We start from the raw sequence: 24,937 nt of genomic DNA on the forward strand, positions 1-24,937 counted from the left end.
TCAGCTCCCCGTCCCCCCGGAACAAATGGTCGCGCGCCGTTGTTTCCGGGAGGAGCCAGGAGAAGTGAGCACCGGCAACCACACGCTTCTTCCGTCTGGGCTGCCCATGAGGAGGACGGACCCGTCTGGTAAGCCGAGCTCGGCGGTTTCTGTCTCGGTAGTTGGTGCGGTTGTCCGAGAGATCCCGATCCCCCCCCCCCCCCGCGGTAGAAGCGATTTCTCCGAACCATAAGCCGTAAGAAAAACGCTTCTAGGAATGGTAAGAGAAGTACTAAGGCAGGGTATTTCAAATCGCGGATCATATCCGGGATGGCGAGCAAAGCGCTCATCCACGTGTAAGGCTAAGAAAATCATTGCCGCTCCCGAAGGAAGCACCTCTTCCGAGGCTTGCGAGTTTCTGGCCTCTCGCTTCCCCACACAGTTCATTAATAAAGTGCTGCCGCCCCTATTCTGTCTTCCGGGAAGAGGTGCTGAATGGATGCTGGCTAGAAGTCTGCGTGGTGCTGCTAGATTTGCCATTCTTCAGGTTTCATCTCCGCCTTCCAGCTGGCAAAAGAATAGCTGTTAGTGGGGAATGTTGCTTGAGCACGTAGGGTTCTATTTACCTGCGATTGTTTATTATGCTATTTAATACACACAATCCCCGGTTTACATGAGATGCTTTAACCAAGATACAAGTACTATCCCAATTTTTTTAAAAAAAAAATTAAAAACAAAACATTGTAGTAAAATTTATTAATCTCGGGGACCTTTGCATAAAAAGGCAAGGTTTCCAGAGGTGTCTTAAGTCCTGTTTTCCCCTCCCTAATTCCATTTGGGAGGGTGTTCCAGAGGGAGGCTGCCCCCACCCAGAAGGCTTCCTAGATATTATAAAGTGGCAGTCCACCGATTATAGTACAGTGGTACCTTGGGTTACAGATGCTTCAGGTTACAGACTCCACCAACCCAGAAATAGTACCTCGGGTTAAGAACTTTGCTTCAGGATGAGAACAGAAATCGTGCGGTGGTGGCAGTGGGAGGCCCCATTAGCTAAAGTGGTACCTCAGGTTAAGAACAGTTTCAGGTTAACAACGGACCTCCAGAACGAATTAAGTTCTTAACCCAAGGTACCACTGTACAGCTAGCAATGCTGCCTCCTGAAGAACTTAATGATTGGTTGGAAGCACATAAGGGGAAGCAGACTACTTGTCTCAAGTTATTTAGGGTTTTATATGGCAATAGCAAGACCTTGAACATGGGTTTGGAGCTAACCTCCCCTGTTGAGTGCGGTGGGATTTAATTCCAAGTAAACGTGGGTGGTGGTGTTCAGTCCACACTTTGTGTGGAAGCAAGTATTTTACTAGCCAAAGTGAGCAAACATTCTCCTCCACTTTTATTCCACCCAAGTGGATATACAAAGGGAAAACAGTCAGTTGCCAGCTACTGAAAGTTGGGAATTAGGTCATTTTATTTTATCATCTTTGTTTTAGACAGTTGTTGAAGCACCTTCACTTCTCACCCACTAAATGATGCATATTATATATAGGACATTTGTTTGTTTATCTTAACATTACGTTGGTAAAAACAGGTAATTTGCCCTGAGTGATAGAACACCAAGAAAAGCAATGGAGGAAAACGATAAGAAACATCACCGCAAGAGACACAGTGGGCCAAAGGCTGACGAGAAAAAGAAGCGTCATTTGAAAGATTTAGGGCTTGAAGATGAGGAGGATGCCCGGAAAAGAAACCCAAAGGCCTTTGCAGTCCAATCTGCAGTCAAAATGGCCAGAACTTTCCACAGGTATGGAACTGCTAGACTTGGTTAGCATACTGGTTTCCTCCTCCCTGTTAGAATGGTTTATTCTTGCATTTAGCTTCAGGTTGCGTTCTTCACCTTACAATTTGTAACTGTATAACACTCTGAGTTGTCTTCATATATATTCACATGATAGATCTCTCTCCATTTTGGTATGATGTGTTTTTTCTTAATCTATATCCTGTTCTTTAGGGAAATCAGCTTTTTAGCCTCACAATAATCTTATGAGAACGATTATGCTGAGTAACTAGCAGGTGGCTGTCCACATCTAGGTCCACGAGTTGCAGCCGATCTTTTAGTTCTCATGGTGCTGTATAGGACTCCCAAATCATTTCCATGTAATTTTATGGGACTCAATGCAATCCTGATGTGAATGGATGTAACTAGATGGCATGAGATAATTTCCTTGGATTCCAGGCTATTGTGGTACATGCAGGGTGGGAGGAGGAATTTGAGGATGGGTGAATCTTTGGTCTGAACAACTGGTGTTATTCTTGTTTTTCTGTGTGGAAGGGTACTTGTCCTGTCTACTTTGTAGCTTACAGTAAACATTATTCTTAAAAACAGGACCCAGGATTTGAAGACGAAAAAACATCACATTCCAGTGGTTGACCGCACTCCATTAGATCCTCCTCCTGTGGTTGTGGTTGTGGTTGGCCCTCCGAAAGTTGGAAAGAGCACCTTGATAAAATGTCTTATTAAGAATTTCACCAGGCAGAAGTTAGTTGAAATCCGGGGTCCTGTAACAATTGTGTCAGGTAAGAACTGACCCACATAAACAAAAGCTTATGTACATGTGTGTGCTTGGTTTATGTTTAAAACAGTCCTCAGTTCAGATCTACTAACAGTTGGATGTTTTTAAGTACTGTTAATTTTCATGGAAGAAAATGGAGGTGCTTCCTGAGTTCTGCTGTTTTGAAATAATTGTGGCTTTAAAGTACATTACTTTGACTGGACCGTACCCTACATAAAAAAAGTTAAAAGCTTGGGAGAATGGTACAGCTTTCATCTAGTGCCTGAAAGTTAGACCAGCTGAGTGTTCTTGGGGAGTGTCACAAATGGGGTGCCACCACAGAGAAGGCCCATTGGCCCTTTGGCTCCTGCTGCATTTTGGATGGGAAGAAGTACTTGGGGCCAGGGCACCCAATGATCATGAATACAGGTGGTCCATATTTGTCTGAAAAGCAAGGACATAATTAGAGGAGTGAAGTGTGCTGTACATAAACATGTGCTATAATAAAATTTGAATAAACTAAAATAAGCCCAAATCACTTGGATTTCCCTGCTGGCCTATGTGATTTTGACAGGAAACCAATTTTCACATGGTAGTATGATCTGATGTTCTCAATGAATGAGCAGAAAAGTATTGTTACGCTTTTAATGGTAGTACTAAAATCTGTCATGTTTTGCTCTTCACCTTTGTTTACAGGTAAAAAGCGTAGGCTTACCATAATTGAATGCGGATGTGATATTAATACAATGATTGATCTAGCTAAAGTTGCCGATCTGGTGAGTTGAATCAGTATATGATAAGCTTTTCTTGCTATAAAACAACATACGCTAATTATAAACTTGGGAAAACATCATACACTAATTACAAGATGGATACAAGTCAAACTGTATATTTCTCTAGAGCTTAGCTCTATAAACATTAGTTATACCTCAATTCTATGTGTGTACTTAGAAAAAAGTCCTATTCAGTGAATAAATTGGACTGATACACTGGATTAGGCATATTTTCTTTGAAAGAAGGAAAATGTTGTTTACTATGCAACATGCGTCGCGGGTGGCTCTGTGGGTTAAACCACAGAGCCTAGGACTTGCTGATCAGAAGGTCGGCAGTTCGAATCCCTGTGACGGGGTAAGCTACCGTTGCTCGGTCCCTGCTCCTGCCAACCTAGCAGTTCGAAAGCAACTGCTAGGGGCAAGTAGATAAATAGGTACCGCTCTGGCGGGAAGGTAAAACAGTGTTTCCGTGCGCTGCTCTGGTTCGCCAGAAGCAGCTTGGTCATGCTGCCCATATGACCCGGAAGCTGTCTGCGGAAAAACGCCGGCTCCCTTGGCCAATAAAGCGAGATGAGCGCCACAACCCCAGAATCGGTCACGACTGGACCTAATGGTCAGGTGTCCCTTTACCTTTTATGCAACATGCACTTTATTTGATTCAGGTGACCCGTTGTTGATAGTTAGATCATAACACAAATTCTTTTCTTTATTAAATTCTCAATATATGCTAGTAATGTTCTGAAAAAAGTTTTCTTTCCATTTCTCAGGTTTTAATGCTCATTGATGCCAGCTTCGGATTTGAAATGGAAACGTTTGAATTTTTAAACATTTGCCAGGTACATGGCTTCCCCAAAATTATGGGTGTTCTTACACACTTGGATACCTTCAAGAATAACAAACAGCTCAAGAAGACTAAAAAGAGATTGAAGCACAGATTCTGGACAGAGGTTTATCAGGTATGATATTGCATCAATGGCTCACCCTGTGAGTTGAATGTAAAACATTTAGAGTTGTAACCAGTGAAGCTAGAAGGCTGCATTGTAACTCTTTAGTGTGTTTCTGTTACAATTTCCTTTGGATCCTTCCTGAAAATTTGTCCTTTATGTAGTTCCATAGCCACTCATGGTTAAAGTCACAAATTTGGAAGTCTGGAAGATAATTATCTACAGTGTTGTGTAATGAACTTTCCACAGTTCAAATGAGTTTTCGAACCCAGTACGGATTTTGGTACTTGTATGACTTCGCTGTAGGTGCACTCTTTGTATAGCATTTTAGTTTAACCAGTAATTTTGATGCAGGACTGCAGTGCACTGAAAAACATGGCAAGATAACTGTTTGCTGCAGTTTGTATAAATTGTGCTTTCCAGAGAGTGCAGGCCAAGTGTATGGATCACAGGTGGGGAAACACAATGTGATATCCAGAAACATTAAGGGGGAAGGATGCAGTTCTGGTGGCAATCCTGCTGGTTATAATGGCCATAGGTTAGCATAACTTGCTTGATAATGCAGTTGGGCTTCTCTTTCTCCTCCTGGGGGACTTCAGAAGTGGTTTTTTTTTTTTTTTTTTTGCTTTAGTTAGCCATTGTTTATCTGGTCATCTGGCATGACAAACTGTGGCCAATACATAGCTCTCCCTGAAATTCTCAGGAAGCTGAATTCCACCTGCAATATACTTGAGGTGCTTTTTCTTCTTATTGTGCAAAACTGCATCATGTACACAACTCTGTGTTTTATTTTCAGAGGAAATCACGCTTATGCCAGAGAAACAGTGAAGTGTAGTGTGTTGCTTCAGTTGCTCTGTGAATTATTCTCTTAATTTGCCAATTTAGGGTGCCAAATTGTTCTATCTCTCTGGGATGGTACATGGAGAATATCAAAAACAGGAAATCCACAACCTGGGGCGCTTTATTTCCGTAATGAAATTCCGTCCCCTTATGTGGCAGACGTCTCATCCTTACGTACTAGCAGACAGGTAATTCCATACCACACACCTCTCATTTCCCGTTTCCCTCCCAGCACTCTGCAATGTTGTTAGATGACTTTTTACTGTGGATCTTTCCTTATATTCTGTAGGATGGAAGACTTGACAAACCCAGAAGATATCAGAGTTAATCCAAAGTGTGACAGGAAGGTTTCACTTTATGGTTACTTGAGAGGAACACACTTGAAAAACAAAAGTCAAATACATATGCCAGGTTGGATACCACCACTTATTTCTTATTTTTTAGTTCTTGCAGCGCTGTGTCTTGTTGTCAAAGGGCAGCCTTGTATTAAGAATAATACAATTTGCACATACATTGTTCCAATGAAGTGTACATGGAGCCCTTTTTAAAAGACTATGTTCCTGCAAACAGCTGTCTTCCAGTCAGCAATATTTTAGGGCTTAAACATTGCCCCCATATTGCAGATTGGAAGGCTGAGGCTGTAATCCTATACACACTTTGCTGGGAATACCTGTTGAGCCGGAAGTCAGGCATTTAGTGTTGCCAGTCCATTGCTGTGAAACTCTTCTCCAGAAGAGATTTGGCAGGCACCCTTGCATTTGACATTTAGGTGTTTCTTGAGACTTTTTTTAGGCTTACAGGCCTATGCAGTTGTTTAAAAATTTTACTGAGTAGCCTGTTACTTTAATTCTATATTGCTTTTAAAGTTGTATTGCAACCTGCTATTTAAGTAAATATAGAAAATACAGAAAAGTAAAAAACAAATTTGGGAGATATATAATTAAAAATTGGGGTTTGTTCATATAGGCATTTTGCCAGCTGGGCTAATTTGGCCAGTCTCTCTTCATGAGATTCCTGTACCTTAACAATAAATAAAAAATGTGGTAGGAAGTCTCAACCTTACAGTACTTCATTGACATAAGATCACTAACACAGCAAAATCACTGTGGTCAGTTCGCTGCATGTGTGGCTAATTTTTAGCAATTCCTACTTGGACCCCGTTTTGATTTTCTGTGTTTCTTCTCATCCAGGCGTTGGGGATTTCACAGTGAGTGATGTCAGTTTCCTGCCAGATCCCTGTGCGCTCCCTGAACACCAGAAGAAGCGGTCCTTAAATGAGAAAGAGAAGCTTATTTATGCACCGCTGTCAGGTGTTGGGGGCTTAGTTTATGATAAAGATGCGGTTTATATCGACCTTGGAGGAAGTCACACACATAAAGAAGAAGAGGTGAGGGTTAATTCTTTAGCAGTTGGTAATGTAGTGTTAATTCTTGTACAGTACTGAACCCCTGACAGACTTCTCTCCCCAGCCTGCTTGATAAGGTGTAATCTCTTGGCATAAGTACCACTATGGTCTCAGCTAACTTACGCAAACAGCAAAATAAGTATATTTAGAAAATAGTTGCTAACAGAATTTTGGTTTGTCAGGAGGAAACAAGACCAAACCATGAACTAGTCCAGAGCCTCATCTCTACGCACTCCACTATTGATGCCAAAATGGCGTCAAGCAAAGTGTCTCTCTTCATGGATTCCCAACCGCTAGAGACTGACATTGACAACCAAGGGTAAGTTGACAACCCTTGATTACCAAGGGGGCAGTTGAGAGAATATTTCACTTATTGCTGTTAGCAGTTTTAGTCAGCCTAGCAAGCAGATTTTGATGAGTCCAAAAAAGTTTTTCTTTTTGAGGGTGGGGAACTGTTTATGGCTCCGGAATCAATATCAAAATCCTTTGCATGGGGTTCCCATGCTTAAGAACCGCAGCACAAGGGTATTGACAGCTCTTTGTTTTGGAAGTCTCCCCCTATTTCTCCTTTCCACCCCGATGTTGGAGGTGGAGAAATGCCATTTTGGGGAGTTTTCAAAGAGCAGCATTGGGAGGGAGAAAGGGTTTCCCTTTCTTGTGCAAGGCGCGTTCTTACTGCCCACCAGCTGATGGGTGACTGGGGCTTTTCCTTGCTCCAGTAGAGAAACAATCAGGAACTGATGTTAAGCTCCCAATTGTTCCTTTGAAGCCTCATCCTTACCTGTGCCACCCCCGACAGAGCGGGTGAGTGTGGCTTTCCAAAAACAGCCTCACAAACCAAATTTGACCTATGGCCTGGAAGCTCCCCAAATATTCTCTGCAGTATGCTTGTTTTTTAATGGTTCGTGATACTTGATTTTTGCTTCTTTTGGAAGTCTGTTTGAGATGCCTAAAGAAGAGAAGGAAACTGACCCACATACTGGGAGGGTACGTCGGAAGGCACTATTTGAAGACGAGGAAAAAGAAGATGGTGGAAGTGATGAGGAGGAAGATGAAGAAGTGTCTGAGAGTGGTAGCGATGGCGATGATGAGGATGGGCAACAAAGTGATGAAGATTTCCCAGATCCGGAGCTGGCCCTGAGATCTTCCAAGCGTTTTAAAAAAGAACCTAAACAAGGAACCCTAACAGAACTTCCAGCATTTGCTGATAGTGATGACAATCTTGAGATAAGTTCAGGTGAGGAAGAAGAAATTGGCCTTGATGGGGACGGGGAAGATGGAGAAGGAGATGGACAAGAAAGCGAGGAGGAGAGAGTTGCCGATTCTGAATCTACAGCCAGAAACACAGATTTATTGAATAGGTCTACATGTGGTGAAATGGACAAAGAGGAGAGAAATAGCAGAAATCTGCGTAGAAAGGTGGCTGCCGCTACAGATTCTGGAAATGGGACAGCAGAAGAAGCATCAGCATCTGAGATGGAAGAATCATCTGCGGAGGACAAAGGAGAATCAATGGAAGATTCTGATACGGAAGAATCTGACGGGGAAGATTCCCAGCCGCAGTGTGCTGGAGTTAAAACACAGGAATCAAAGTTTGACAAAAGCGAGGATGATGTTGAAGGTCTGTTGAAAGAGGAAGAGGAGTATAAAGAAGCCTCTGACTTTTCTCTAGATACAGTTGGTATGTACACACTGCTCTCTTGGCATGTTTGGCATGACATTCAATTGAAATTGCCCACCTTCTATTGTGTTGTTCATTTGCTAGTAAAAGGAGCTGTGCTGCTTAGTAAAAGGAGCTGTGCTACTTAGGAATTATGATGGTCTGCCAATCATTTCTGTAGCATAGATGTAATTCAGTTTAATTGCTCTTTTGTATTTTTGTTTTCATATTACCTTGCTGTTTTCTAGTGGAAGAGGATAAAACTGTAGGTCTGTGTGCCTGAGAATAAGTCCCACTGAGCTGAATAGATATGTATAAGATTACCTTGTGAACCATGGGTTGGATCCAGACTAAGTTACTTGCCCTTAGGTCCCATTGAAATCTATTTGAAAAGTTAGTCATGACTTAATTTAGGCTGCAATCCTAATCCAATTTACTTGGGAGCAAGTCCCATTGAATTAAGTAGGTCTTACTTCTGAGTAGACATGGTTGGGTTTGTGCTATTAGTCTCAATGATCACAATGTGTAGTCTCAGTGATCACAATGTGAACTGTGGGCAACTAATTTGCATACCTACTTAGTCTTAAGTCCTGTTGAATTCAATAAGGCTCACTCCCTGCTAAGTGTAGTTAGGACTGAAGCCTCAGTTTGGATCCAGCCCCATGCATTTGAGAGGGGATTAAGAAAAAGTGAACTCACATAGGAGCTGGAGAAAGTAAATAATCTTTTGGAGATTTATAGCAGCAGGGACCATTTATATTAGTGGTAGAATGAACAGCTGCGAATCCGAGCAAGCTTTGAATCTGCTCAGTTAAAGAAACCATGTTGTTTCCCCCCCAGGTGCACTTAAATGGAAAGAAGGCATTACTCATAAGGCAGCTGAAGCATTTCTGAGGCAACAACAATCGGCTCCCAATCTTCGCAAACTTATTTATGGAACAGGTATAATAAATACACTGCATTCCCTTATACAGTTTAAGAAAAGGGACTAACAGAATGGGTTGTGGAAGGAGAAAGAAAAATAACATGTTGATCATTTGTGGTACATTGGCTGCATGAAAGAAGAAAAGGTCCAACTCTTTCCCATCTTATGATAGCTCCTTTGGTTGGTCCCAGAATATTTATTTGCAACCAGGCAACCAAGTGTGGTCCCTGATAGGCTTTCTGGGTTCTAATCTGTGTCCTTCAACACAGTTGACCAGCTTCCCAGCAGTTGGCTCAGCCCAAAATCAGATTGTTGGAATCAAGTTTCAAGTTCTTAAGAGGTTATTGACTATTTTGTAGCATATCGACCACGCTGATGATTAAGGGCAGGTTACTTCTTCAGCAAACAATAACACAGATTGAAATTATGAAGCTTGGCAGGCTATAGTTGGAAAAGACAGAAGATATTCCAGTGAGGTGGATCAACTTAGGTGGATCAACTTCAAAACAAAAGCAAGAAGAGCAACTAAGATGGCGTTAATAAGTGTTGATTATGATATAATATTGCTATGTTTATAGGAGAAGAGACTTGGAATTCAAAGAATAAGAGTCAAGATCTTTGTCATACATTTTGTAATAGAGGATACAGTGGTACCTCGGGTTACTTACGCTTCAGGTTACAGACTCCGCTAACACAGAAATAGTACCTTGGGTTAAGAACTTTGCTTCAGGATGAGAACAGAAATCGTGCTCTGGCGGTGCGGCAGCAGCAGGAGGCCCCATTAGCTGAAGTGGTGCTTCAGAACAGTTTCAGGTTAAGAACGGACCTCCGGAACGAATTAAGTACTTAACCTGAGGTGCCACTGTCTTTATTTTTCACTGCACAAAAACAAATTGCCTTTCTCTCAAGCTCTCTGGCATATTCAGAGGACTGGAAGAGCGATGGGGCTGTTTCTCAGTTGTGCAGACATTTTCACTATGCATCCTAAACTACTGGACAAGTGAGTAGTTGGGGGGGGGATGTATGTCAGTGAACATTCTTCTCACCAGAGGACAAGACCCATTCAGTTCTGGGGAATGGATTTGTGGATGCTTGCCCCCGACTACTTAAGCTTGCACCCTAGTAATGAAATATTACAAGATGCAACATTCCCAGGGCTTCCTTTCAAAGTATAACTGTGAAGCACTTCTGTTTTTATTCAGTGGCTGAGGATGAGGGGGAGGAAGATGAAGAAAACAATGAGCTTGGAGGGTTGTTCCGCATCAGCCGTCCCAACGAAGAATCGAAGCGAAAAGCCGATGCCCTTGACTGCTCCAAATTCCCTGTGGAAACCCCACAAGATTGGGACTTAGATGAGGTGCTTACTGCAGATTCTGTAGATTATATCTCAGATACTGTATTCATAATAAGACAGTGCATACAGTATATGCTCACTTGCTGGTATCAGTGGAGGTTGGGAGGAGCAGAAGTGGTGATGATGGTAGAAACATAATTAACCACTCCCACAAATTTGAGGATCTTTGAGAATTGTGGATTAGACTTGCAAAAAGAGAGGAGCTGGAGTTTGGAAAGGAAAAGAAGCAACAAGCAGTAGGGTGGAGATCAGTAGGGAACTAAACTGGTTTGGGGAGGATGGTTAAGGAAGGAGTGGCAGTATTTGAATTGTGCAGGCATTTTTTTTGGTTTATGTTTGTCTATGCTGGTCATATGGAAGGATAGTTTTTAGGGCAGGTAGTCTTTTCTGTGTGGAAGGGTGCATAGACTAAGAAAGCCACTTTGAGGCATGATACTGCAGATCAGGTATAGGCAAACTCGGCCTTCCAGATGTTTTGGGACTACAGTTCCCATCATCCCTGACCACTGGTCCTGTTAGCTAGGGATGATGGGAGTTGTAGTCCCAAAACATCTAGAGGGCCGAGTTTGCCTATGCCTGCTGTAGATTATTTGATGCCTCACTTACATGTTGAGTATCCAGTTTACTGTACCTGATAGCCCTTCATTCTTGAAAACACAGTGGCTAGATTGTTGGACACAGTTCGGACACAGATTGTTGCAACTGGTAAAATAATTGCCGCTACATTGGGTCACTTCTATAATTAACGTGTGTTTGCAGCAGAAAACAAGTTTGCTACTCTGCCTGCAGGTTATGGACAGTATCAGAGACTGTTTTGTGACTGGAAACTGGGAAGCTGATAAAGATGCTGCAAAACTGTTGAAGGAGGATGGTAAGTTGGAGCCTTTTCCTTTGCTAGTTGTTCTCTTACTAGCTGGAAGAAAAGGTCTGAGCTGCTATGGGTGAACCTGCTTCAGGGCCAGCTTTAGTGGATAAGAGCTGATGAAAATATGGGTTTCCGCAGGGGGGGGGGGAGTTCTGCATGTGGAGACAATGCTGAAAACTGTAAGGAGGGTTTGGGAGGGACAATTGTGTGTGTGTAGAAAAACAGTATCTGGGAGATGGTTTGGGAGACCTGTGGAGCAGTGGCATAGCGTGAGGGGTGCAGGGGGGGCCGGCCGCACCGGGCGCAACATCTGGGAGTTAGGGTTAGGGGGCGCAAAACCATAGGTTAGGGGGCGCAAATTACTTGCCTTGCCCCGGGTGCTGACAACCCACGCTACGCCACTGCTGTGGAGCAGGAATGGGCTCTGGAAATGGCTGATTTCCTTTATTGGAAGATTTGAGTGCCAGTGCACTCATCTCCTTGTTTTAGTGGAAGACTTCGTATAGCCACTGAATGTATGCACATAGAAGACTGAGTACAAAAAAGCCCATACATTTATGTAGTGTTTTAACTCAGTCTGATTTTATCAGGAAGGGCAGATAATCAGTCCAAGTAAATATACCACCTCCCACCTGCCAGTTTTTCATGTCTTATGAAAATATCACAAATGAAGGGACCATGGGGGCTTGGGGTGTGTGTGTGTTTAAATGAAAACACATTCAGATGCATGCGTAAAATTTATCGATGATGAACAAGCTGAAAGATTTACTGTACAGGAGAAACTAGGGCAGAAAATATTAATGATTTTGCTGATGTTTATTTTTTATAGAAGAATTATATGGCGATTTTGAAGATCTTGAGACAGGAATTGTACACAAAGGGAAAGCAGCTGATCAAGGAGATGAAGTAGGTTTGAGAGAATTAACTGTGATTCATTTGTTGAACAGGTGTTCAAAGCTAGGAGGTTAAAGATTCTCTTGTCAAGAGAGACCCAAATTTTTCAGCAAATATATGATGCAGATCATGGGAATTTGAAAATATTCAGCATATTTTTTTCTCGGTGTTAGCAAATGTGTATTTGTTCTTTGTTTGCAGTTTATGAGTGTCATTGCTCTTCTTCTGTGTGGGACTCATAATTACCTTTGAACTGTTCAGAGCCCACAACTTTTCCCCTACAACTTTTTCCTTACTTTGTAGGATATCAGCAGCCATTTACTATGTAGCTCATCTTCAGCTCTTGTCAGAACTGCTTAAATTCTCACATAAGACACTTGTCAGGTGGATTACAGTGGCAATTTTTTAAAGGTTTCACAGACTCTGTAAACCCAATAACGTTTATCTGTCAATGATGCACAGATTGAGTTTGAACATTTCTTTGCCGTTTTGACTCCTTGTTATTGATGATCTCTAGTTAATTACTTGAATGGGCAAGTCATAAATTTTGATCTTTCTTAGGCCTTAGGTCTAAGTTGAAACCAAAAAGCTGCAGTATTAAAATGACTTGTAATTTTGTTCCCTGAGGACAAAACAAACACACAGAATAAAGCCCTCTTCCCCCCGCCTTTCCCATTAGGCATCAAGCGAAGAAGAGAAAGAGAATAATAATGGGAAAGAGGACAAATCTGGTGAAGAGGAAGAGGAAAAGAAGAAGCGCATGGATAAGAAACGCAAGCTGAAGAGGATGTTTGATGCTGTGTATGATGAAGGAGATGCCACCTACTTTGATGACCTAAAAGGGGAGATGCAGAAACAGGCACAGGTATAAATTTCATACCTCATTGGGAGCTTCTGTAGCTTAGTGGCCAGAACTGCAAGACTGAATTAGATCGGACGGACTTCTGAGTAGACATGGTTAGAAGGTTGAAATATGGTTCAGGATATCTCTGGTTTGAATTTCCCCCTTTTTCCACAATTCTAGGTAACCCCGCATGTCATCTTCAACCCTTATTTATCATAAGAAAAATAACACAATGTATGTGAAATGGTTTGAACTCTCCAACAAGCACTCTCCAGCTGTAAGGCACTAAGTATTATACAGCTTGATGGCAATGAATGTGTACATTTTCCTTCTAGTCCATTAACCTGTACCAGGAGGCTCATAATGCAAATGTTCATTATTGTCACTATTGGTTTCCAAGTTTTTTTTGTCAGTTTAATGGATCTCCGAACTGCTTCTGTCACACAGCTTAACCGGACTGAATTTGAAGATCAAGACGATGAGACCAGAGTTCAGTATGAGGGATTCCGGCCTGGAATGTATGTACGGATAGAACTGGAGAACGTGCCATGTGAGCTGGTGCTGCATTTTGACCCACACTACCCAATTATCCTGGGTGGCCTGGGAAACACCGAAGGAAATGTGGGATATGTGCAGGTATGCAGTCGCAACACTACATTCTCCTTTATGGTGCAGAATTCTTTTGTGTCTCAGTTCATCACCTCCTGTGTGACCACATTTCCCCACTCCCATACTTCTGGGTTAGGGTTGCAGCACTTGCTTATCCCACTTTTCAGATAATTATTGTCCCGCAATGCAGCTTTCCTCAAGGAGAGAGGGATGCCATGGCATCAGGCTTACCAACTAAAAAGGCAATATTTGCAAGGGAAAGTGGGTGGAGGGAAGGTAGAGGAGGGAGATTCACCCATCAGGTCCAGAAGAAAGCATTTATCCACATTTGGGGCTGGGCTGATCTTTTCTTACTTGCTTATTCAGTGCCAGAGCAATTGAACTGAGTGTGGAAGAAGCTCTCATAAGGAGATTCTTTGAGCAGTGCCGCTCTTCTTATCTCCATGGAATCATATCCAGTTGTTTCTTCACATGAATGGCATTCCAATTTGCTGCTACATAACAATCCTCCATTTTTTTGCCATCCTAGATGGCTTTCAGTGTGCCTCCAGATTCCTTGCCTGCATCTCCTTTCTGCAGACCCTTGTCAAAGCTGGTTCTAGAACATAATGTTCTGCCAAGGCTGCCAGCCCTTGTCTGGAATGTCTCTTCTGTTCACAGAAGGGCTATCTTACACCTCATGATAAAGATATTCATGAGAGATTATACTCGGCTCACAGCTAGTTCTTAGGCAAGACTTCGCAGAACTTTCATTCCATTCAATGGTCCTTTGTATCAGTCTCTTTGAGGATGAAAGTTGCAAAATATTCTATGTGTTTCCTTGACCCCTGTTATCATTTTCTGTTTCCAAGGGTTCTCAAAACACCAAGCACCAAACCACTCACTGCATTTTATATAGTGCAAGGTGGCCTCAGTACTAAGACAGGATAAGGGACTGCTGAAATAATTACTGGCATAAATGTAGGAGTTTGCTTTTGATGAAACATCCTTGATTTTCCTCAGATGCGCTTGAAGAAACATCGTTGGTATAAGAAAATACTTAAGACTCGCGATCCTCTCATTTTCTCATTGGGCTGGAGGAGGTTTCAGACGATCCCTATGTACTACATTGAAGACCATAACGGCCGTCACAGGCTGCTCAAGTATACGCCACAGCATATGCACTGTGGCACAACTTTTTGGGGTAAGAGCAAACTCTCTAAAGCAAACTCTGCAACTTCCCAGCCTCAGGAACAGCACTGGTAAAGCCACCTAATGATGATGAGGAATTGTTTGAAGCTTTATGTAAGAGCAGTGGTGGAATTAGAGGGGGAAATGCAAAACCCGCACCTCTGCCTCGTTTATCAAATTTACAGTGCCAGAATGAGATTGACTGAGTCACAGTCAAGAAAAAGGGTTTGCTATTTTAAGGCATGGATTATGTCTTGTTTACCTAGCCAGGGTGTAGGATAAGAAATCATCCCTGGTTCACACAATGGTAAGCCAAGATAAGGGAAACTTGATAAAAACTGAGATAAGTAGATACTGGCAGCCATGCAGGGGGAGGAAGGGGGAGCGTGTGAGTCAAGCTTTGAGCCAAAAAACAAATTTAGTTCATAATAATAAGGCTAAGCCATGGCTTAGCATGGTTTTTTCCTGTCCTGGATCCCTATGTATTGTTGGGTTGTAATTCACATAATCTGCAGCCAGCATGGCCAGTGATCTGGGCTGATGGGAGCCAGGACTCCAACATTATATGCAAACCCAAAGTTGAGGAAGGCTGGTTTAGTGCTACATGTGAACCTGGCCACCGTGTTAAGAGCCAGGTCCAAGAAAGCTTCATATTTCTTTACCTTAAATCATGCTCCCTTGATTATTACTTGTGCCAGGGGGTTGATATACAGTGGACGCTCGGGTCGCGAACGCGATCTGTGCGGGATGCACGTTCGCAACCCGTGTCTGCGCACGTGCAGGTTGCGATTCAGCGCTTCTGTGCATGTGCAAAGTGCGATTTAGCGCTTCTGCACATGCACAACTGCCGAAACCCAGAAGTAACCCGTTCTGGTACTTCCGGGTTTTGGCGGTCTGCAACCTGAAAAAACACAGCTGTAACCCAAGGTATGACTGTATTAAGAACATTACCTCAGTTTTGAAAGGAAGCATTTTGTATTTGCTTTTAACTCCCTAGTTTGCCCTGGGTTTTACTTCTCTCACTACGTTTTTAAGAGAAGATATGCACCACTGAACCATACACTGAAGGTTTGGGTCAATCTTGTTTGTTAGGTCCTATCACGCCGCAAGGAGCAGGATGTCTGGCAATCCAGTCAGTGAGCGGAGCAACAGTAAGTATTTACCATGGACGGTTTATAGTTGGCCTAGGGTGCATTGCAGGGGGTTGGACTAGATGACCCTCGGGATCCCGTCCAATTCTATGATTCTGTTGGTGGATTTATTTGTGAAGTGTGCAGGACGGCCATATGGATAGATAAGCAATGTAGGAAATAAGATACAGCACTCGGCTTCTGCTTGCTAGGGCAAGTTCCTTGGTGAAATGTTTCCCTTAGTCAAGAGACGGGGAAGAGTGGAGGAGTTTCTCCTGTTGCATTGCTGAGTTTTGGACCAAGCAGAAGCAATGTGTGAGTCTCATTGTATCTGTATGTTGTGTGAAGCCAAGTGCGATGTGAGAGGCCCTCTTCTCCCCCAACTTCTCTGGTATGCATACACATACAGTAAGCCACACCAAAATTTATAGACCCATGAGCAAAATAAATGAGAAATGGAGATAAGCACCCTGAAACCTGCACTTTCCAATGCATGTGCACGCCCCACCCTGTCTGCCCGCATGTGTGTTCATACATGGGCGCACATGGATAGCTTATAACAAATACAAGCAAGTTTCTGTGCTTTATATTTCAGCCTGATTTTCGGATAGCTGCCACTGGAGTTGTGCTTGACTTAGATAAGTCCATAAGAGTTGTGAAGAAATTAAAGTTAACCGGTTTCCCATTCAAAATTTTCAAGAATACAGCATTTATCAAGGTATGTGTTTGAGTAGTAGGAATGTTGAGGACCCTCTTGGGGGTCAGCAGAGTAGTAGTTCCGCCACCTTCAGAATTTTGGTGTGTGGGTGGGTCCCACCACCACCAAAAAGCTGCATTTTCTGTGGCAGCCCTTGAGTTGTAGAATTCCCTACCTATAGAAGTTCATCTGGCACAACCAATATGCAGCTTTTGGCAAATGCAGAAGATTTCAACCTTTGCTTGTTGACACCTGAGATGCATGTTCTCAGGACTTGCCCTATTCCTGCAGCTTTAATTTGTTGTAGCTATTTTTAAATATTTAATTATAACCCACCCTGGGAGTTGCTAGTGAAGGGTGGAGAGTACATTTAATTACTGCTGTTGTTATTATTTCCAGAGGCAGCATACCTCTTAATGCCTATTCAGGGAAGTTTTTAATATTTAACGCTGTATTGTTTTTAATACTTGATTGGGAGCCGCCCAGAGTGGCTGGGGAAACTCAGCCAGATGGGCGGGGTATAAATAATAAATTATTCTTATTATTACCTAGGCTGCCAGCAATGGTGATGAACTATGGCCCTGTTTCAGCTGCCCCTAAAGCATCTGGCTGGCTTCTGTTGTGCACAGGGTGTTATGGATCCTTGGCCTGATCCAGCAAAGCTGTACCTACCAAAAATGGTAGCCAGGATCCTGAATCTTTATCCCTAACCTTTCCCTACAGCCCTCAACTCGGTTGAAAGAATAGCAAAAGCTTCATGTGCCGGGTGACACACAATGATCTTGAATGCGTAATGGATATTTTAAACGCCCAGTGCATGTTTCCAAAAGCCTTACGCAATTTTCCTATTAAGGCAACATCTCCTGTGTTGCCTCCTTGAGCCTCCGATAAGGACCTTATTGAAATGTGTTGGTCATTATAAAATGTGTTTTCCAGGACCATTTTGAAGTTGCTCCCCCACCCCCACCTTTTAAAAACTTCTTTGTGTTTTAAACTCCTTTGGGAAGGAGCTTTTTTTATCTGTCATGCCCCATTTTGAACTTCAGACCCTATCTTGGAAGTCAGATGGGTGATTCCTGGGTGCTATGACTCACTCAGTGGCTCCATTCTTTGCTGTTATCTCTCTTAGGAGACAGTTTGGGACAGGCACCTCCCGCAAAGACAGTATCTTTCCTTTTTGAAATTCAAAGTCTTCGCCTAGCTCCCTTTTGTGATGCAAGCGTCTCTTTTCAGTATGTTTTTTGAAGACAGACAAGAAGTCTAGTATGGTTGTTTTGCAGTGCAGGTAGTCCTTCCACATCAAGTAATTCCATTTTTTTTTACACCACATCTTCCAATTTTCTTAGTATTTTGATATGGAATGATGGTGTTTCCTGCTTGGCAGGGGGTTGGACTCGATGGCCCTTGTGGTCTCTTCCAACTCTATGATTCTATGATTCTATGACCCTCCCGTGTGAGCTTCAAAATCAGTTAGGGCCAATAAACTGGGTTTGAACTCTGATGAAATGGAGCCTCCGTAGGTAAGTCGCTCTTGCAGAGTGTTAGAAACTCAGATACATAATCTAATCACCAAATGGCTTCTTAAACCTAGACTATGGTTGCCACAATGGAATGTCTAGGTGCCACCCCCCACCCTCCCCGATGGGATTTTATTAGTATTATTACCCATTGCATTACTATATCGTTTTAAAGACGAAATCTCAAAGCGGTTTACAACACATTCAAACAAACCGGAATAAAACTACTTCAGGTTTCAAGGGAAATATTTCAGATCCTCCTCTAAGTGACATTTTGTCCCCCCCACCCACCCAGTTGCCAACCTGGTGTCCAGAGATCTCCATGTGATTGCAATTGGACGCGCACCAGTTGCAAAACACACCTGGCGCCTGGCTAATTTTGAGCACTGCTCCTGTGTCAAGAGGATAGACCAGCGGCCTGTTCTGGACAGGGTTACATGTCCTCCAAAGGAGTAGATCAGGCACCCCCAACCTGCGGCCCTCCAGATGTTTTGGCCTACAACTCCCATGATCCCCAGCTAACAGGACCAGTGGTCAGGGATGATGGGAATTGTAGTCCAAAACATCTGGAGGGCCGAAGGTTGGGGATGCCTGGAGTAGATCCATAGCTTGGGGGTACTCCTGCATACATATTTGTCGTTAGAGGCACAAATGACATATGCGGCTAGGAATTTCTTTGGGACATAGGAAGCTGCCTTATAACACGTCCATTGGCCCATATTGTTCAGTATGGTCCACAATGATTGGCAGCAGCTCTCTGGAGTTTTAGACATGGACTTTCTCCCAGCCCTACCTGGAGATGTTGGGGATTGAACCCAGGAACTCCTGCTGGCAAAGCACTTCCCCTGCAGGCTTTTACAACCTTTGTCTGGTGTGCCAGCGATGACCATATCTGGACTGGGATAACTTGGGCACTGTAGCCCATGCCTTTGTAACATCAAGGCTGGATTACTGCAGTGCACTCTCCGTAGGGCTGCTCCTCATGCAGAAGCTACAGCTGGCACAGAACGCAGCAGATGATGGGGGCAACATACTGTACCTCTGTTTAACCATCTGCATTGGCTGCCCACTTGCTCCCATATCAGGTCCAAGGCTCTTGCATCAGTATAGAAAGCCCTGAACACCTTGGGTGCAGGATCTCTTAAGGCCTGCATGAGCCCTTTTATCTCTGCTCAGTCACTGGGTGAGCGCTGTAAGTTGTGCCTTGTCTTACAGAGGCCTTGCTGTGTTGAGCTCACTGCTTGTCCTATGTGGAGTGGAGCACAGTCCCAGCAGAGATCTGGCAGGCATCCTCACTTTTGATTTTCAAGCATCTCTTTCAAGCAGGCCTTTGCAGCTGTTGAATTTTTGTGATAAGCCAGTCACTAATGATTGTATGGTTCGAAATCAAAGCTTTGCAAACTTTTCGTGTTAGTGACACACTTTAGACGTGCATCATTTCATGACACGGTAATTCAGTCTTACTATTAAACCAGAGGTTTCCAGAAGGAGCATGGGAAGTATTCACACTGCAGCTGACACACTAACAAGTCACAGCACACAGTTTGGAAAGTTCTGTTCTGAATGGTGCTTCACGTTTTAATGTTGCACACTGCCCCAATATGATATGGTGGTATAAAAATAATTCTGTTAATAAATCAGTAAAGCATACAGGGCAGTCATTTGGCTGTCCTCCTCTGTTCCCCAAGGCCTCACAGAAGCCTACACAGCTTTGGTATAGAAGGGTGCTTTTGGTGATATTGCAATATCAAGCTCAGTATGAAGTTTTTCATTCCTACTTTGTTTCACGTCAACATAGGGGATGTTTAACTCTGTACTGGAAGTGGCCAAGTTTGAAGGCGCAGCCATTCGTACTGTGAGCGGCATCCGAGGTCAGATTAAAAAAGCCCTGCGGACACCTGAGGGTGCCTTCCGAGCCACCTTTGAAGATAAATTGCTAATGAGCGGTAAGTGGCACCTTCCAGTTGCTTTACAGGATGATTCTTTCAGGAGCCTTTCCTTTCAGGAATTGCCAAATGTGAAGGTGCACTCCTGTCATATCTGTGGAATGAATTGCACAGTCGTTTCTGAGAGGGCAGGTTTCTCAAACTCTGCTATGCCTCCTTTAATGTAAAAAAGCTCTGCCCTCTAGTGGTGATCAGTGAAGTTGTCACACCAGGCTGGTGTTTCTGATCATAGTTTCAGTGCCCCTATAAAAAAGTCATGGTAGCAAGGGGTCAGTTTCAGAAATGCTACATGTGTTCCCTAACTGCAATAGTTGCAACAATATCGTTCTGATTTTTACATTTATAGTAAGAGGCAAACTCAATAAAGTTATGTTTCTGCTTTGTGCTCTGGATTGCTGTCGTCTTCATGACCGTCTCAGATATTCCTGTGGTGGCAGTTGGCGTGTTCAGCTTCTGTACAGGGCTACAGTTTTGTATTTTACTGTGTGACAGCAGGACCGGGGTCTTACACATAACAGCAGAGTGAGGTGGTAGAATGGGCTATGCCACCTTCTGCTGGGAAAACTCTGTGTATGTAGAAAACTAGTGGTACAGGACAAAGGTTGAGCCAGAACCTGATGTGCTGGTTTCCTATTGTGTTCTACTTTCACATAAGGGATTCAGAAACGACCTTCTCCTGCCACTCTTCTCATCTCAGGGGCTCCGTTGCCTCACTCTGCTTGCAGGTCTAGGAGGGGAACCCCTTGAGATGCAAAGCTGTCATCCAGATTTGTGGGCATGGGGGTGCACCTGCAACTCTGCAAAGCTTGCCTCCTTAAAACAGTTTTAAAAGCTTAACCAGTTTCTTCCCTTTCTAGATATTGTTTTCTTGCGGACTTGGTATCCTGTCTCCACCCCAGCCTTCTATAACCCAGTAACTTCCTTGCTAAAGGCTGTGGGTGAAAAAGACTCCTGGGCAGGAATGAAGACAACAGGCCAGCTAAGGCACGAGAAGGGCATCAGACTAAAACAAAATAAAGATTCTCTTTACAAGGTAGGGGTTGTATGTTGTTTCATGTCAAAATATGCATAGATTTTATCTTGAATTGCCTTTGATCAGCAACACTCAATAGCAGCACTATTAGTGAAATAGTGGAGGCTCTGAAAACATACTGAATGTGCAGTGGCACAGGGAATTAAGCATAGTCCTGACCTTGTAAGCTTCCCCAGTCCACCATCTTTTTTCCACCTCTGTCACCTTCTCACTCTTTCATTGAAAGATTAAATAGGACAACTCTGCTTCCTCAGCTCAGAGTGGGGAGGAAAAGCCCTATTGTGTGCCTCTTTCCTTAGTAGTATAACTTACTCCAGATTCATGAGTTTGGTGCTATGTTTGCAGAGTCGGTGATTCCCATAGAATCAGCATTGAAAGGGACCCTGAGGGTCATTAGTCCAGCCCCTGCAATGCAGGAATATGCAGCTGTCCCTTATGGGGATCGAACCTGCAACCTTGGCATTCTCAGCACCATGCTCTAACCAGCTGAGTTATCCACCTGGTGATTTTGTGCCTGAGATTCAGGATAACCCTGGGGGAGGACCTTCCGTGATTTCACAGGCCTATGTAAAGCGGGGTTGGGCGACATGTGCTCCTTATTCCAGGTGTGGTTGAACTACCACTCCCACCAGCCCCAGCCATTAGTCCTGCTGGCTGGGTCTGATGAGAGTCCCAACATGTTGAAGTGGAAGGCACAATTTCCCCACTTCCGATTAGTAAAGTATTCCAGCTTTCAATTTATAAAATTGCCTTCAGCTCCCTTGCTAGATATGCGGCAGTACATAGAACAGGATTCTGTCTGTCTGCAACAGTTGTGACATCATTTGATTTGTAAAATGATGATGAAGTCTGTTAACGAGACCCTGTTTTTGAATTACGTTTATGCTAAGGGAGCCACTGCAAGGCAGTTCTTTCCTGCATTGCTCAGATAACATAAATAGAGCTCACCCAGTGACTCTTGTTCTTGTCAGTATAAGCTAGATGTCATCACAGGGGAAAATGACAACATGAACTCCTACATGGCCAAGGATTCAGATATTACATTTTGGTTGGGAAGGAGCTGTGAACATGAGCCAAGAGATTTTATTTGCCTAATTTCCTCATACTTATTATAATGCAGAATGTAATGGGCAAGTTAGAAAGCAAAATGAATGTTGCTGTTCAATTTACATTCACTCTTTTTTTTTTTTTAGCCTATAATGCGAGAAAAGAAACATTTCAATAAACTGCATATTCCAAAAGCGCTTCAGAAGGCTTTGCCATTTAAAAGCAAACCTAAGATTCAGGAAGGAAAAGGAAAAGTCACAAAGGACAAGTGGAGACCAGCTGTTATCAGGGAGCCTCATGAAAAGAAGGTAAGTTGTTTCAGGTTTTGTAATAATCCTTTATTGGGTGCAAGAACCACTTAAAAATAGCAAGTTCTTTCTGACTGCTGACCAATATTGGTGTTTTTAGTACTCATTATTTTTGCTGTAATTTACAAGGATTACAAGTTACTCACAACCTGTAACACAGATTTCTAATAAACGTCAATGATTCCTTCCCATAAAAATCAACAGATTTGTCAGGAATTTCCCTGAGATGTGGATTGCATCTTAAACTTGGACTAGGACAGTGTTTCTCAAACATGGGTTCGCAGCTGTTGTTGGACTAGAACCCCCATCATGCCTGACCACTGATCCTGCTAGCTTGGGATGATGGGAGTTGTAGTACAACAACAGCTGGAGACCTAAGTTTGAGAAATACTGGACTAGGATCTGGGAGACCAGATTTCAACCCCACACTCAGTCATGCAGCCCGCTGAATGACTTTGTCCTGTCCCTCATCCTAACCTACCTCAGGATAAAATGGAGCGGGTGGGATGGCCATGTAAGTTGTCTTTTAAGAAAAATCCATCCATCCAAAATTTCTCAGGCAGATGGGCAGCTGTGGTTGTCTTGCATCCATTTCTATGGCCAAGGGAGTAAAGGGACTTCCAATTTGTTGTAGTCCTCCAACGTAAAGCAACTTGACTTGTAGCTTTTAGGATAGTAAACAAATAAAAATGTACCAACTGGCATATGACTGCCATGAATCTTAAAGGCCTGCTTTATGTAGCACAGTGGTTCTCAAACTTTTTTCCTTTGGGCCACACTTCCAGAATAAAAATTTGCGGCTCGCACCACACCAATTTTTGTTATTGATAGGAAATACACTGAGAAACAAAATGAAACAATTCCTTGATTTAAAACATAGAACACAGCTACTTTCTAAGCTGATCATGGGACATCCACAAAACAATGCAGCTACAGCTACATGAGAACATGAATCATTCCCACAATATAATATTGGCTGCCCTGGAATCTTCCCACCAAACTTGCCATCCTCTCCTGCCACACCCTTTGAGAACCACTGGTGTGGTGTGTTTGATCCAAGAAACAGTGGATACAGTTATCAAGATACAAATTGTGTTAATTATCCTAGAGGGAGATGGGTGTGATAAATGGAACACCACCAACAGCTCTGTTTGATATAAGAATCTGTTTGATATGAGAGGGCGAAGTTCCTGCTTATGTCATTGCTAAGATTTTGATCTTCCTCCCAGAAGTGCATGTGCTGATTTGCATTGCTGCAGCTCAGTGCTAGTGAGTAGCGTTTTAATGCTGGATCTCCCTATCTAACAGTAATTAAATCCTGGGAAATCAGCCTTGTAATGTGTCAGTTCTTGCTCCCAAAGTTCGATATGTACATATCACACATTGTTCATTGTTTTTGTTAAGATTGCAGCACTTCTGTCTGCTTTGGGTACGGTACACAGTTACAAGCTGAAGAAAGCCAAGGTGAAACATCGGCAGCAGCTTAAAGAACGTCTCAAAGGGAGGCAGAAAGAGGAGGAAGAGAAAATAAAGAGGCAGAAAGAAGCAAAGAAGAAGCTCTTTCGCATTATTGGACAAAGGGAGAAAAAGCGGCAGAAATCGAGCCTGAGAGGATCTGCTGAAAGGGAGAAGTGAGTCTTCAGCAGCCACCTGAAGGAGGCGAGAAGACATTTTACCCTGGAGTCCCCAGTTAAGAGCAAGACCCAAAAATACTGTTAATAAGTTTCTGGACTCCAATGAACTTGCCTTGGAGGAGAAAAAACAATGACATTGTCATTTGAAAACATCAGCATCAGATGTAAATTATGGTTTATGGTGTTTACCCTGCAATATGCTTCAGGAAGAAGTGAAGGTGTCACACACTTTGTGGTCGCTGATCATTCATTGAAGTATTTTACATGTGATTATTTGGATGGGATTCATTTATGATCTTGAGGTTACTCAAAATAATTTTATTTGCTGTTAGTAAAAAAATGGATCATGCAGTTTGTACATGGTTTTAATACTAATGTTTGAATGAGATAAAGAAATGGGCAGCCCAAGTTGAATCTGTTTATGAGTTCTTTCTTACACATTGAAATATAGTGCATTTCTCTAGGAAAGGCCATGCTTCCTAAGAAATGTGAAAGCAAATCTTTCTGCCAAGTAGCTGAACTTAGATCCAGCAAATTTGGAGTGCACCTTCTGACTACATTTCATCTGTGGAGAGTAGACTGCTCCTTATTGATGTATTATGCAATTACTTGATAGGTCTTTGCATCATTGCCAAAACAGAATAATTGATAACTGATGGGGCATCATTTGACCTGCTTGAATCTTGACAAACCCTACACTGATCTCATTTCTGAGGGTGAAACTATGTGTTGTGTCTTATTTATAAAATTGTTATCCTTTCTTTCTGAGGCTTGCACCTTACTCAAGGCAGCTTACATACTAAAAATCACATTC

General features: G+C 42.9%; 1 protein-coding gene across 2 annotated transcripts; it reads left to right on the plus strand.

The window, feature by feature from the left end:
• On the plus strand, nt 1-24,351 carry BMS1 (BMS1 ribosome biogenesis factor). Of its 2 annotated transcripts, none has more exons than XM_081861117.1 (23): nt 1-128; nt 1,568-1,780; nt 2,363-2,553; nt 3,225-3,304; nt 4,069-4,257; nt 5,131-5,273; nt 5,375-5,496; nt 6,276-6,472; nt 6,673-6,809; nt 7,426-8,171; nt 8,991-9,092; nt 10,278-10,432; nt 11,219-11,300; nt 12,124-12,200; nt 12,868-13,053; nt 13,480-13,668; nt 14,644-14,824; nt 15,904-15,962; nt 16,537-16,659; nt 19,954-20,101; nt 20,959-21,134; nt 22,328-22,489; nt 23,894-24,351. In XM_081861117.1, exons 2-23 carry the CDS (start codon nt 1,605-1,607, stop codon nt 24,122-24,124), a joined length of 3,852 nt encoding a protein of 1,283 aa, XP_081717243.1. In that variant the 5' UTR covers nt 1-128; nt 1,568-1,604; the 3' UTR covers nt 24,125-24,351. The 2 variants fall into 2 exon arrangements, with proteins under 2 accessions (XP_081717243.1, XP_081717242.1); XM_081861116.1 differs by having other exon boundaries at nt 91-259.
• Nucleotides 24,352-24,937: the final 586 nt, after the last annotated feature.

Source organism: Podarcis erhardii, assembly GCF_964252035.2.
Source record: "Podarcis erhardii genome assembly, chromosome: 5".
NCBI classification, from domain to species: domain Eukaryota; kingdom Metazoa; phylum Chordata; class Lepidosauria; order Squamata; family Lacertidae; genus Podarcis; species Podarcis erhardii.